General features: G+C 48.9%; 1 protein-coding gene across 3 annotated transcripts in view; it reads left to right on the top strand.

Moving 5' to 3' along the window:
- Positions 1–14,929, top strand: part of RASA3 (RAS p21 protein activator 3) — a 172,204-nt gene that overhangs the window by 134,955 nt on the left and 22,320 nt on the right. For all 3 annotated transcript variants that reach the window (XM_029048305.2, XM_029048302.1, XM_029048303.1), the window contains exons 6-11: positions 161–241; positions 663–735; positions 5,767–5,843; positions 12,051–12,155; positions 13,205–13,361; positions 14,143–14,291. In XM_029048305.2, coding sequence (XP_028904138.1) covers positions 161–241; positions 663–735; positions 5,767–5,843; positions 12,051–12,155; positions 13,205–13,361; positions 14,143–14,291 — 642 coding nt within the window. The remainder of the gene's footprint in view (positions 1–160; positions 242–662; positions 736–5,766; positions 5,844–12,050; positions 12,156–13,204; positions 13,362–14,142; positions 14,292–14,929) is intronic.

Genomic DNA, 14,929 nt, shown 5'->3' with positions numbered 1-14,929 from the left:
ATCTCTGAAATAGGGATGAAGACCGTGAGCCTCGTGTGGGACAAGAGACCGTGTCCAACCTCCAGGCCTTAGTACAGTGCCTGGCACATAGTAAATGCTTAACAAATAGCATAAAAAATAACAATAATAGTAACTATGATCTCTCTCTTTCTGGGTGCAGAGTTCTAGAATGCCAAGGACTTCCAATCGTGAATGGACAGTGTGATCCATACGCTACGGTTACTTTGGCTGGTCCATACAGGCAAGTTTCTTTAGGGAGCGCGCTCTCTTTCTATTTCTACTTTTTCACTGTCACTGTCAGTGGAAGGAAGTTCCCACATGTTGTGGGAAGCTTGCGAACAATGCTTTGTCCAGAGGAAGGCCTAGAGGGTAGGAATCGGGTTAGAGTGGTTTTGAATTTCCTCTACTTCTTCCTTTACCCCTTTTAAACGGCTCTATTTGTAAGATTTCAAATATTTTTATTCACGTCAAGTATTTTTGGCTCACTGTAGGTTCCTGATTTACATACCATCTGGAGGTAACAGACACGTACAAATATTTATGAGATAAACAAAAGGCAACCAGTTCCTTGGGTCTTTTGTCATTTTTTGGAGGGGGCCAAGAACTTTTGTTAAATAAGGCTGTCGTGGTTTCCTCCTCTCTGACCCCTCTCTTTATTCCAGGTCAGAAGCAAAGAAGACTAAAGTCAAAAAGAAGACCAACAACCCCCATTTCGATGAAGTGTTTTATTTTGAGGTAGGCATTTGAGAGGACGGTGGGGATAGTTTGGCAGAGTGAAAGCGCTTACTACAGTGCTCTGCCCATAAGAAGTTCTCAATAACTACCATTGATTAGTAGTGTCTCAGGATGGGTAGAGCAGTATCTCAGGGCAGTATTCAGGCTCTGTGGTACTTCTTTCCCTCCTCTCCCTTCTCCCAGCTTTCTTTCACTCCTCTTCTCCCTCCTCCTCCCCTTTCTTCCCCCCCTCCCCCACTCCTCCTCCTTTTTTTCCTCTCCTCTTTCTCCTCCCGCTCTCCTCAGTCCTCCCTTTCCTCCTCCTCCTCATCATAATAATAATTGTGGTACTCATTCCAGCACTTACCACCTACCTAGCTCTGTACTAAGCACTGGGGTAGATACAGGCTAATCAGGTTGGACACAGTCCGTGTCTCACATGGGGCTCACAGTCTTAAACCCCATTTTACTGAAGAGATAACTTGAGGTCCAGAGAAGTGAAGCGGCTTGCCCAAGGTCTCTTAGCCGACAAACGGTGGAGCCGGGATGAGAACCTAGGTCCTTCTGACTCCCGGGCCCGTGCTCTCTTCACTAGGCCACGCTGTTTCTCTAAGCGCTGTTCTAAGCACTGGGGAAGATGCAGATCTGACAGAGGCAGACCTGGAGCCGGGATTAAAACCCAGGCCCTCTGAGACTCCCAGGCCTGTGCTTTGTTTAATAAGCCACGGCCGCTTCTCTTAACGTGGGCTCTGCACGTGTTTCCTCTGAAGATGATACTTGGGAATGTTCCCAAGTATTCTAGGGAAGGATTACAGGAATTGGAATTGAAATTGATTCCGGGCCCTCTTCCCATCCCTATTAACTGTTCACCTTATACGATAACACCTCCCTCTCCCTCCTTTGATGCCACCCCTTCTGGGAAATAGAAGAACAAGAGTTTTTTCATCAAATGCGTCCGTATCTTCCGGAGACCAAGGCCTTGTTCCATCGTGGAGTGGCTGAAGCTTCGAGAAGGGTGACAGGATGAAGGAGGGCTTGGATGTACAGTTCTGAAAGGGGTGGCATGTTTATTCATGCTGGAAAATTCATTCAGTCATATTTATTAAGTGCTCACTGTGTATGGAGCACTGTACTAAGCGTTTGGAGGAGTACAGTATAACAATAAACAGACACACTCCCTGCCGACAACAAGTTTACAGTCTAGAGGGAGTTTACGGATACCATTCAAACTGGAGGGATAATATGGGCTCGCCCTCAGGATCAGCAAGGCCTGAGAGTCTGAAGACTGATCCTGGCTCCACCACTTGCTTGCCGGGTGAGCTTGGGCAAGTCACTTCACTTTTGTGGGTCTTATCTATAAAATAGAGATTCAATCCCTGTTCTCCCTCAGGTAGTGTCAATCCCAGGTGAGCTAAGGCTCAGGTCACACTTTGTGCATGAGGCAAAGTGTGTTCACCATTCTCAGGTCATTGGTCTTCCCAGTATGCCATCTGGCTTTGTTCTTACTTTGCCTGGGTTGAGGCTTGGCATACAGTCCAATGTATCAGCAGCCCTAAAGATGACCTCTCTGCTACCTTCGACACTGTCGACCACCCCCTTCTCCAGGAAACATCATCCAACCTCCGTTTCACCGACCCCGTCGGTTCCCGGTTCTCCTCCGATCTCTCTGGCCGCTCGTTCTCAGTCTCTTTTGTGGGCTTCTCCTCTGCCTCCCATCCCCTATCTGTGGGAGTCCTTCAGGGTTCAGTCCTGAGTCCCCTTCTGTTTTCTGTCTGCACCCAGTCCCTTGAAGAACTCATTCGCTCCCATGGCTTCAACCCTATGCGGATGATTCCCAAATCTCCATCTCCAGCCCTGATCTCTCTCCTCTCTGCAGTCTAACATTTCTTCCTGCCTTCAAGATATCTCTACTTGGTTGTCCTGCTGTCACCTCCGACTTTACATATCCAAACAGAGCTCTTGATCTTCCCACCCAAACCTTGTCTTCCCCCTGACTTTTCCATCACTGAGACAGCACCACCATCCTTCCTGTCTCACAAGCCCGCAACTTTGGCATTATGCTCGACTCCTCTCTCATTCAACCCACATATTCAGTGTATCACTAAATCCTGTCGGTTCTGCCTTCAAAAAATCACTAAAATCTACCCTTTCCTCTCTCCGCAAACTGCTACCGTGTCAATCCAAGAGCTTGTCCTATCCCACCTCGATTACTGCATCAGCCTCCTTGCTGCCCTCCCGACCTCCCGTCTCTCCCCACTCCAATCCATACTTCACTCTGCTGCCCGGATCCCTTTTCGACAGAAACGTTCAGTTCCATGTTTCCTCACTCTTCAAGAACTCCAGTGGTTGCCCATGCATTTTCTCATCAAACCGAAACTCCTCACCGTCGGCTTTAAAGCAGTCAGTCACCTTGCTCCCTTCTACCTCACCACCCCCCTACTACAACCCAGCCCACACACTTTGCTCCTGTATTGCCAACCTACTCGATCTCGATCTGTCTCGCTGTCGACTTCTCACCCACATCCTGTCTCTAGCCTGGAATACCTTCCCTCTTCATATCTGCCAGACAATGACTCTCCCCGCCTTCAAAGCCTTTTTGAGGGCACATCTCTTCCAAGAGGCCTTCCCTGACTAAGCCCTCTTTTCCTTTTCTCCCACTGCCTTCTGCATCACCCTCTCATCCCCACACAGTACATATATATACTGTATTTGTAATTTGTTTATTCATATTAATATCTGTCTCCCCCTCTAGACTTGTAAGCTCATTGTGGGTAGGGAATGTGCCATATTGTTGTGTTATTCTCTCCCTAGCGCTTAGGTCAGAGTTCTGCGCAGAGTAAGAAACGCTCAGTAAATATAATTGTTTGAACTCTTCAAGTGGCTTGGTTCCATTCATTCATTCATTATTGAGCACTTACTATGTGCAGAGCACTGTACTAAGCACTTGGAATGTACAATTTGGCAACAGAGACAGTCCCTGCCCATTGACGGGCTTACAGTCTAATCGGGGGACTCTGATTCCAGGCACTCTGAACCGTGACAGACTGTGCTTGTAATTCCTTCCATCTCTGAGCACCTCAGGATTCAATCTGCAATTTTCAAAAATGCAGGGAAAAACAGTTCAAAGCGAATCTATACATTTGCTTGCGTTTTCGTGAGCGAACTGAATTAATACGTTAAAGGGCATGGGATCGTCAGCAGTCGATGAAGTGAAAAGTCTAAATTTCTCGCAGAACTCTAAGTTGGTTTTCTTGTTTTTAAATCTGCTGTAGGGTGAGGTGTTTAGTGGTTTCAGAAATAGCTCTGCAGATACATTTCATTTATCACTTGGCTCTGTGGTTATCGCAATGGGTGGGGTACCCTTTCCTTCTGTTTGTCATTGGGGTAAAAGATAAAAAAAAAACTTTTGTTTCTCCGGCAATGCTGAGACAAACTAATCTTAAACTAGTTTACAATTAAAAACTACCTGCCCCCTATGTCTTTAACCTAGAGTTGCTCACACTGCCTTTAAAGTCAGTGTTTGTGAGATCCAAGATGTGGTTTTTGTACCCCAGGGACAGCTGTGACTGCTTATTTCATTTTTAGCGCATCTTTACCTCTGGGACTTCGTACACTTTAGCAAGAAAATGTTAATCCTCCACAGCTCAGTGAGGGAGAAAGGTGTCAGGGCTTTCAATCTGTTGACAATTAGTTTAAGGAGGTCTTGCTTCGCCCCACTACTTCCCCTGAGTCCCTTTGTGGTTGGTCCTGGTTTGGTGTCCACTGTCCAGATTTGTGAGACAATAATAATAATAATTGCGGTATTTGTCAAGTGCTTACTATGTGCCGAGCGCTGCACTAAGCGCTGGGTAGATACAAGACAATCGGGCTGGACAAAGTCCCTGTCCCACACAGGGCTCACATTCTTATTTCCCATTTTACAGATGAGGGAACTGAGGCCCAGAGAAGTGAAGTGACTTGCCCAAGGCCACACAGCAGACATGTGGCGGAGCCGGGATTGGAACCCAGGTCCTTCTGACTCTCAGGCCCGGGCTCTAGCCACTAGGCCACAAGGAAGTGACAAGATGGGAAGGAGGGAGACAGGAAAGAGGATCTAAAGATCAGAAAAGGTTGATCTGGAACTGAGGAACGTGAGGATCAAGTCCCCAACAAAGCACCTGGGACCCAGTGCCTAGAGCTGTCTGCTGATGGAGGATGAACGTCTCCACCTCTCCACCGGTGGTTGCTTTATGGTACCTGTTAAGCACTCACTAGGTGCCAACCATTGTACTAAACAAAGGGGTAGATGCAAGCTAATCAGGTTGGGTTTAGCTAATTAGCTAATCAGCTAATCTGTGTCCCTCATGGAGCTCACAGTCTCAATCCCCATTTTAAAGATGAAAAACTTGAGGCCCAGTGAAGCGGCTTGCCCAAGGTCACCCAAGAGATAGGAGACGGAATTAGGACCCAGGTCCTTCTGGCACCCAGACCCACGCTCTATCCACCAGGCTATACGGTCTTTTGGTTTCAGCTGCATTCACACGAGATCCATGGAAGCTAGTTAGTTTAGCCCTCGGGTTAATCGCGATGGGCGTCATGACCAGTCCTCTTTAGGAAGAGAGCTTTACGCGAATTTTAAAAAGAAATTCAGCCCATTGAAAAGAAGGGAGAGGGGATTTTTCCACCCCTTGATACTAAAGTCTTCCTCGCTATGAATTTTGGAGTTTGATCAGATCAGAGGAAGGGGCCAGACAGCAAATCGATTAGTAGTATTTGATTGAGACAAGCAAGCCCACTTGTCTGTGGTGTGACCTTGGACAAGTCACTTGCTTGGCCTCAGTACTCATATATAGCATAAGAGTTAAGACTGGGAGTTCCACGGTGGGGACGGGGACCGTGTCCAACCTGGTATCTACCCTAGCGCTTAGAACAGGGCCTGGCACATAGTAAGCGCTGAACAAATACCGTTTATTGAATGCCTCCTGGGGCGCACATGTTTGCCTACGAAGGAAGGTTGAGTGATCTGCCATTTTTCTCTCCCTCGTGTCGTCTGTGTTTTCTGTGGTCGATCAGGTGACCAGACCCTGCAGCTACAACAAAAAATCCCACTTTGACTTTGAAGAAGAGGATGTTGACAAACTTGAGATCAGGTAGGAAATGAATGTTTTTTTTCGCCTTGCCATTTTCGTTGGGGTTTGTTCCTGTTTGTTGGGCGACTGGGTGGGGTTGTTTCACTGGAGCCTTTTGCAGAGGGTTTCTGAAGTGGCATCGAACTCTGGGGACCATTTAGCTTCAGGAAGAGAGACAATTTTGTGGTTTCTCAAACTGGGTGGGGTACCCTCGAGAGATTTCAAAGTGGTAGGGGAAAACTGAAGCAGCAGAATTCTACACTGCTGTTCCGGTTGGGGCCTTTCTGGGGAGGGTGAGTCAGACTTTCCCCGCCCCCCACCCAATTCTCCTCCTTCACTCCCTCCACCCAGTTTGGGGGAGTTCTTGAGCATCAGATTTTTAAGGCATTGGATGTTCGCGCGGAAGACGACAGAGGGCCGTAGCAATCATGGGGGAAGATTATTGGAGGGGAAAAGTTGAGTCATCGGTTCACTTCCCCAAGGCTTCCTTTCCCTTGCCCCCCAAAACCCAAACCCATTTTTCTGTTCAGATGCTGAGGCTCTGTTTTGCCCAAGAACTCCATAATTTGAAAATTAGAACGTAAATCTCCACTAAATCTCTTACGCTCACCATTTCTCCAATTAGCCCTTTAGTTTCGGGAGTTCTGGCCGACCCCGACACTTTGGTGAGGGCAGCTGGTTTTAAAAGAAATAAGATTCTTCCCTCCCCACTCCACCGTGATTTCATGCCAGGATCCCAACAGCAGTTTCAGAGAGACCAGTTCGGTTCTGATGGAATTCAGAGGAATTAGGCAGCAATTGACGGCTAATTGCACTTTGAGACGAAGGCATCCTTTCACACGCCGCTTCCTTGGATGCAGAGTGGGGTTCGTCTAAGTTCCGCTTCCGCTACTATAAACTAACGACTGCTCGTGGAAGAGCGGAGAGGGAGGCTGAAGCCACAGGATGGAGATGGCCCTTCCCTCCTCCACAGAGTCCCGGGATGTTTGGAAAATGTTAAGCATCAGTCCACATGGAAGCGATTTTGTTGCTAGTTTTCTGCGCTCACCTCTCCCTTGTTTCCATCAAGCATGTTGTCATAGAGACGGCGTCGTTTTAGCACTCGGCTAAGGCTGCCTTGTCTCTCGGAGTCCGTTGCCAACTGATTGTGACCTCCTCACTCTTTCCTCAGGCCCCAGCGAGACACCAAGGGGAGACTTTGGGGTGAGGGAGAGAAGCCGTGGACACCGAGCCGATTCTCTTGTCCGTGTCCCCGAGTTCTACCGAATTAAGGAGGGGTACCTGCCACATAGCAGGTCGCTAAAGGTCCTGAAACTCGGCTGGCACCTGAAAAATGCATGAGACATGCAAAGGTTTCCACAAAGAGTGCAGACCGTCTCAAGCAGGGAATGTGTCTATTGTTATATTGTACTCTCCCAAGCGCATAGTACAGTGCTGCACACAGTAAATGCTCAATAAATACAGTTGAATGAATGAATCCTCATCATCAATCGTATTTATCAAGCGTGTACCTTATATGGAGCACTGTACTGGGTGCTTGGGAGAGTACATTCCCTGCCCACAATTAGCTGACAGGCTAGATGGGGAGACAGACTTCAATATAAATAAATCAGAATCTTTATTCCAAGGGCCGGGCTATTAATCAGTCAGTGGTATTTACTGAGCACTTGCTATGTAAGTCTGATTATTCAAAGCCAGGATATTTCCATTCTTGACTTTCTGGCCAGAGATTTGGGCTGCTGACTTCCTATCTACTTTAGAATTATTTATCCAATTTAAGGAGCTTCCCAAACTGTGTTTTTAGACAGTAATGACCCTAAAAGACAACATAAGAAAAGTCACTACTGGGGCAGACCAGTGTCAGTTGGACGCTTCAAGGACCCATGCGATATTTACCCACCTGGACATCCATCCCAGTATCTCTATTTGTTAAGTGCTTACTATGTGCCAGGCACTGTTCTAAGCTCTGGGGTAGATATAAGCTGATCAGCTTGGACACAGTCCAAGTCCCATATGGGGTTCACAGCCTTAATTCCCATTTTCCAGAGGAGGAGAATAGAAGCGAACTGCCCAAGGTCACACAGCCGACAAGGGGTAGAGCCAGGATTAGAATCCAGGTCCTCTGAGACATCCGGGCCCATGCTCTATCCACTAGGCCACACTGCTTTCCCTAACTGTAACGTTTCCCCGCTCCGCCCCTAACCTTTCTTTCTAGTAACTCATAAGGGAACCACCTGATTGTGAATTGGCCCCAACATCCCTGGAACCTGATGAAAATTTCTAACGGCCCACCTTCCCATCTGTGCAAATTCCCTGTGCGCCACGTATGAAGAAGTGTTTCCTTAGATTTGTTTGGAACCTACCTCCCTCAAGATTCCATGGAGGCTTCCTAGACGTATTTCCAGGGGACTGGGGAAACCACAATTTGGCGCTGGCCCTGGCTCTGCCCTTTGTGGCTTTGTACACATCGATCGTGTCTTTTCCCAGACTCTAGAAGACGTTAAAAGGCCGAGGATCCAGGAGACCAGTTCCCAAAAAACACGGAACGTTCAGAGACATAAATAACCCATCTAGAGTTAAACATTCCGCTTTCTGTGGGCTTTGTAAATGCCAGTAAACTTTTGGCTGCCAGTGAATTGACGTTTGGGTTCTTCCTTTGAGTTCTTACGTTGGCAGGATCGCAGGATCCTCCCTCCCTGTATGGCCAAAAGACTGGCGAGAGCACCGAGCTCGGAAATGTTAATTGAAACGAAAACCTTGCCTTTAACAAGGAACACATGCCCGCAGCTTATTCGGGGAGAGACTCTTTTGAACTTTCAGACTCCTGGATGGGAGGATATGCAAAAGGGTACAATGACAACAAACATTTGTCATATTAGTAAAGAAAGCCCCGCCAAGAAAGAGAGTCTTCTGTTGCTAATTTCTCAAGCCTCCACGATTCCAGAGAAAAAGGAAAGGCAGACTTCGTGGAAACGTTTCGGGAACCCAGCAGAGAAGCAGTGTGGCCTAGTGGAAAGAACACGGGCCTGGAAGTCAGACGATTTGGCTTCTAATCCCCACTCCGCCACTTGCCTGCTTTATTTCTCCGTGCCTCGGTTTCTCCATCTGTAAAAATGGGGATTCAGTACTTGCTTCCCTCCCCCTTAGACTGAGCCCTGTATGATACAGAGAATGCGTCCCATCTCGCTAGCTTTTATGTAACCCAGTGTGTGTCACAGAGTAAGCGCTTAACAGATACCACAGTTATTATTATAGAAAGTGTTGATATTGTAATGAGATCAGGGGCAGCAGATGGAAGGCAAAAGATTGTGTTTTTCTCCACGCACCTGACGATAATGGGATTTGTTAAGCACTTACTCTGTTCCAAGCCGTGTGCTAAGCACTGGGGTCGATAAAAGATGAGCGGTCAGACAAAGTCCCTGTCCTACATAGAGCTCACCGTCTAAGGGAGAGGGAGAACAGGTATCGAATCCCCATTTTACAGATGAGGAAACGGAGGCACAGAGAAGCAAAGTGACTTGCCCAGGGTCATGCAGCAGGCAAGTGGCGGAGCCGGGATTGGAACCCAGGTCTCCTGACTCCCGGCCCCATGCTCAGACCCTTCCCCTCCGCACCCGTGGGCAAGTCTGAGCCGCACGATTCTGCTTCCCCATCTTTCTCCCGCCAAGTCCTTGAAGGGTAGGACTATCAGCTCCGTAGACATACCCTGGGTCGATCGCCCGTTGTGAATTTGCCACAGAAGGCCAGGCTTCTGGGTCTGGGCACCTTCAGACTCTTCCAGTTTCAGTTTCGAGTTCTCACTTGGGACCGTCCGAAGGAAAGGACAGTTCCCTGCTTAAAATGGCTTCCACGTCTATAGCCTGCAGCTTCTTCTCATCTGTAGAAAGCCAAGCAGCTCCACAGGGTCACAGTTCTCTGGGAAAAGAAAGACGAGGTGGGGGAATCCCAGCCCGACGGTTAAGAAGCCGCTCAGTGTTTTGCTATTAAATGTCTGGGTCTTTTGGCTAAACTTTCCCTATATGGCAGCTTGGAACCTGCCTCGTTGTTGAGAGCTGGAAATAGTCTTCCAAGGTAAATGGCTCTTGGTGTTAATCCAGGGCTCTGCTTCTGTCGTTTGCCAGACGTCTATTTCTTTTAACGCTCTGGGCGCCGTAGAGTTTGAAGGTGGGCCGCGACATCCTTCACATCTGTTTGCCCCCCAACCACCCACTGTTATCCATAATTCTCCTGGCCAGAGAATGGAATGTCCGGCAGCTGAAGAAGCGAGGTCGCTATCTGGCCCGAGCACCTAGAACCGTGAAAGCCCCCTAATAATAATAATGACGACGATGATATTTGTTAAGCCCTTACTACTTGTCTAGCACCGTTCTAAGGGCTGGGTTAGATACACGCTAATCAGGTTGGACACAGTCCCTGTCCCACTTGGGGCTCACAGTCTCAATCCCCATTTTCCAGGCGAGGTAACCGAGGCCCAGAGAATTGAAGTGACTTGCCCAAGTTCACGCAACGGACGAGTGGCGGAGCCGGGACTAGGACCCAGGTCCTTCTGACTCCCAGGCCCCGGCTCTATCTGTTAGGTCACGCTGCTTCCCCTCAACACTAAGCACTTAGAAAGTGCTCGGCAGAGAGTTACTCTCGAAGCAGAAGGAACCAGACTAAGAGGGCAGATGGCGGTAGGGTGGTATGATATTGAACATGATTTCTGCAAAAATAGCATGGCGGTTTGCCTGCTATTTGCAGAGCACTGGACCTCCCCGCCTCCCACCCCCCCACTTCCTCTGCAGGAAGCACTTTGGCTTCCCTCGTGGGGTTTGTCGGGCCATGTGGCTGAAGGCGAATGGCGAGTGCTTCCTTTGGCACTCGAAGGTTCTGGGTGAAGAGTTCAGGGACTGAGCTGTTAAAGCCCGACATCTTCTGTGGGCCCGCGTGGGAGCCAAGAGGAAGGAAAACCAAGCGGGGGAGAAACCAACCAACCAATCAGGGGTGTTTATTGAGCACCGACTGCACACAGAACACTGTCCTGAGCGCTTGGGAGTGGACAGTATCATAGCTACTGGTGGCAACTAGCCTGAGAGAGATTCAGCCTCTCACCATTTTGGGATTGGTCGGTTTAAATTCTCCCAGGTGACACGTCATGTCACTTCATTCAATTGTATTTATTGAGCGCTTACTGTGTGCAGAGCTCTGTACTAAGCGTTTGGAAAGTACAGTTCAGCAACAAGTAGAGACAATCCCTGCCCACAACGGGCTCACAATCTAGAAGGGGGAGACAGGCATCAATAGCGTCAATATAAATAAATAGAATTATAGATATATACACATCTATATATACCTGAGGTCTCTCTAGACTGTAAGCTTGTTGTGGGCAGGGAAAGTGTCTATTTATTGTAGTAATGTCTTCTCCCAAGCACTTAGTACAGTGCTCTGCACACAGTAAGCAATCAGTAAATCTGAATGAATGAACCGTTGACTGGGGAAGCTGCCTCAGAGATGCCGGTGACAGAATAAAAACTTTTCTCTCTGTGGGACCTGAAGTTTATACTCTGCTCTGAGCACCCCTAATATCTTCAGGAATTAATAGCGACGATTACCCACGCTGTTTCATTAGTTCATTCATTCAGTCATATTTATTGAGCCCTTACTGTATGCAGAGTACTGTACTGAGCACTTGGGAGAGTACAGTATAACAGTAAACAGACAACTTCCCTGCCCACAATGAGCTTACAGTCTAGAGGGGGAGACAGACATTAATAGAAATAAATAAATGACAGATAGGGACAGAAGGGCAGTCACAAGCAAAGGGTCACCTTGTTTCAAGCTTATGTTCAGTTCCAGATATCGGCCGCCGATCCGGGCCGTAGAACTGTGCCGCTCGGAAAGAATCCCGTGAGGTCTATTTGTGTGGATGGGGCGGACACCCAAATCGACCTCCGGGAAAACCCCTAAAACCTTTCAGTCTTCCCGGTGAAACCCAATCCCGTTTCCCGAGATTTCCAGAGAAGACTCTCCGGCTCTTTTACTTCAAGCATTGAGGATAGTACTCTGCACGGAGTAAGCTCTCTGTAAATACCATTGATCGATTCACACCCGCTCTCTCATCTCTGATTTGCTCCGATCCCTCCGAGGAAGCTAGATAGGAGAGTCACAAGATCGCACGATAGCGTTCTGCAGGATTTCCGCCTCGAAACAGAGAGTCTGTTATTTCTTATTGATTTGTGTCTGTTCCAGGATTGACCTTTGGAATGCCAGTAACTTGAAGTTTGGAGATGAGTTTCTGGGAGAACTAAGAATTCCTCTGAAGGTTCTCCGACAGTCCAATTCTTACGAAGCATGGTAACTCCTACCTGTGAAAGTTTAAACAGTTTCTCTTGCCTCCTTCTCTCGTCCCAATCTTTTCTTTCAATGCCCCGTGATTTATCCGCGTTGCAGGTGAGGTACCCGAATTGCCCCAGCCCTTGTTCGTCTGGCGTTTAACATGGGTGCCCTGTGGGTGAGAGAGCTGAGCCCGGTGCTAGCGGTTTCAAAAAGAAAATCTTTCTCAAGAGTAATGTTGGCTTTTTTTGACAACCTACATTTCTAGTACTGTAAATTTTCCGTGACCCCAGTGTCGGACGGAAACTGTGTCCGACTGGATTATCTTATCTCTACCGTGGCGTTCAGTACAGCGCTTGGCACATTGTAAGTGCTCCCCAAATACCTCGGTGATTATTCTTGGATGAGATTTCCTATCGCAGTTTATTTTGGAGCTCAGAAGAAATTAGTTCTGTTGAAATGGAGCCCACAGTGCATCTGCAGTGCCACTTGGAGGAAATCCCCATTTTTAGCAACTGACCATTTAGCTTTGGGGTATGTGGGATTATATTTGTGTGTGTGTTTGCCATAATTATGAAGGATTCTGATTCTCCCATCCCAAGTTCCCAGGGAAGAGTGGAACCTTTTCAGCAAAGGAATCAGATCGGGAGGAATCAAGCAACTTCTCATAAGGCCACCTGGTATTTCTAAGTGAACCACCCCCTGAGTGGAAATAGAGCGGCATGGCGTAGTGGATCGAGCATAAACCTGGGAGTAAGAAGGTCACGGCTTCTAATCCCAGCTCCACCACTTTCTGCTTTGTGACCTTGGCCACGTCACTCTACTTCCCTGTGCCGCAGTCACCACATCTGTAAAATGGGGATTGAGACTGTGAGCCCCATATGGGACAGGGAGGGCGTCCAGCCCGATTTGCTTCTATCTACCCCAGCGCTTAATACAGTGCCTGGCACATAGTAAGCTCTTAATAGCTAACATTATGTCATTATTGTTATTATCATCATTATGACTTCAGGACCGAAGAAACCATCTGGCTGGTAGGGGGAAACCATTGATCCATGTGCTCTTTCCAGGTATTTCCTGCAGCCGCGAGATAACGGCAGCAAGTCGCTGAAACCAGATGACCTTGGTTCCTTAAGGTTAAATGTGGTTTACACAGAGGACCATGTTTTTTCCTCAGACTATTACAGCTCTCTCAGAGACCTCCTGTTAAAATCGGCCGACGTTGAGGTACTGCGCTTGTTAGGCCCGGCCGGTGACCTTGAGAAATCGCTCTCGTCGGTGGGTGGGTAGAGGGGAGGAGGTTGACGAAGGTCGGTGGGGTTGGAGGAGAGGGAAAGCGTGAGAAGAAGCAGCGTGAGCCTCGAGCGTCCGACACCTCGGCTGCGTCCTTCGAGTATATGTGAATTTCACAAAGAGGGGCATTTCCCACTGGTTCGGTTCCGTGCCCGGGCCCGGAGATATTTATCACCCCGTTCTGGCCGCCGGAAAGACACACCCCATCCGTCTGCAGTTACAACCGTTTGGAGAACCCGCAAGTAATGGGTATCGACTTCCTAATTCCGTATGTGAGCTCAGTGGGGTTCCTTTCAATTTATTTTCATAAGCAGCCGAGGGGGACAACGTTGGCTCGGAAATTGTCATTTCGAGTGGCTCGGGAGAGGCACCACGCTGAAGGGGAAGTGGCGGGGGGAATACCGACCGACAGATTTTCGTCCCCTTTCTCACCCGCGAAGCCGTGGGTGTCGGTAACGTCGCAGGGGTCGATTCCGTCCCGGTGTCGTGGCTTTTAAGCGTCCTCCTGCTGCCCTCTGGTGACTGAAGCTACCGTGGGCCAGCCTGGCTTAGAAATGAGAAGCCACCACGGCCGTTTTCGGGGGTACGGCCTGTGGACCCCTCGCTCGCCACTGGCACCGGTGGCGGGATCGACCTCTGGGGAGCGTAGCCTTTTTCAAAAGGCCCAGCTTCTCTCTCTCACTGTCTCGCCGTCCTCCCCTCCCCCCATCCCCAGCCCGTCTCGGCCTCGGCTGCCCACGTCCTGGGCGAAGTTTGTCGCGAGAAGCACGAGGCGGCCATCCCCCTGGTGCGGCTGTTCCTCCACTACGGCAAGATCGTGCCTTTCATCAGCGCCATCGCCAACGCGGAAGTGAGGAGGACCCAGTGAGTAGCCACCGGCCCCCGGGTCGATCCCACGCCCCCGTTAGCGTCGAAGAAGTCGGAGGGGGCGGGCACACGACCGGCAGGATGGGGGGGGGACGCGGATGGTGCCGAGGCACTGGCTCGATGGTTCCTCTGCTCAGGCCGTCAGTTTGAAATTGGAAACTAGAAAGTCTTGAACCGTGTATAACTAGCGGAGTGAATCTTTCAGACCTGTCAGAATCTTGATCATGGCTTTTTGTGCCTTGGAGAGCAAAAAATTGTTACACTGTACTCTCCCGAGCGCTTAGTACAGGGCTCTGCACACAGTAAGCGCTCAATAAATACAACGGAATAAATGAATGAAAAGCTGGTTATCAAGAGGGTCTCCTGAGAGAAAAACCCGTCAGTTATTTGGCCGGTAAATGGTGGTGGTATTCGTTAAGCGCTTAGTATGTGCCAGGCACTGTACTAAATGCTGGAGTGGATACAGACTTAATCAGGTTGGACACTGTCCCTGTCCCACATGGGACTCACCGTCTCAATTCCCATTTTTCAGATGAGGTAACTGAGGCCCAGAGAAGTTAGTGATTTGCCTAAAGTCACACAGCAGTCAAGCGGAGGAGCCGGGATTAGAGCCCGGGACCTCCTGATGCCCAAGC

The sequence above is a fragment of the Ornithorhynchus anatinus genome, chromosome 20, assembly GCF_004115215.2.
Source record: "Ornithorhynchus anatinus isolate Pmale09 chromosome 20, mOrnAna1.pri.v4, whole genome shotgun sequence".
Lineage (NCBI taxonomy): Eukaryota > Metazoa > Chordata > Mammalia > Monotremata > Ornithorhynchidae > Ornithorhynchus > Ornithorhynchus anatinus.
The sequence above is the reverse complement of the archived record's forward strand: the minus strand, read 5'-3'. Positions and strand labels throughout refer to the sequence as shown.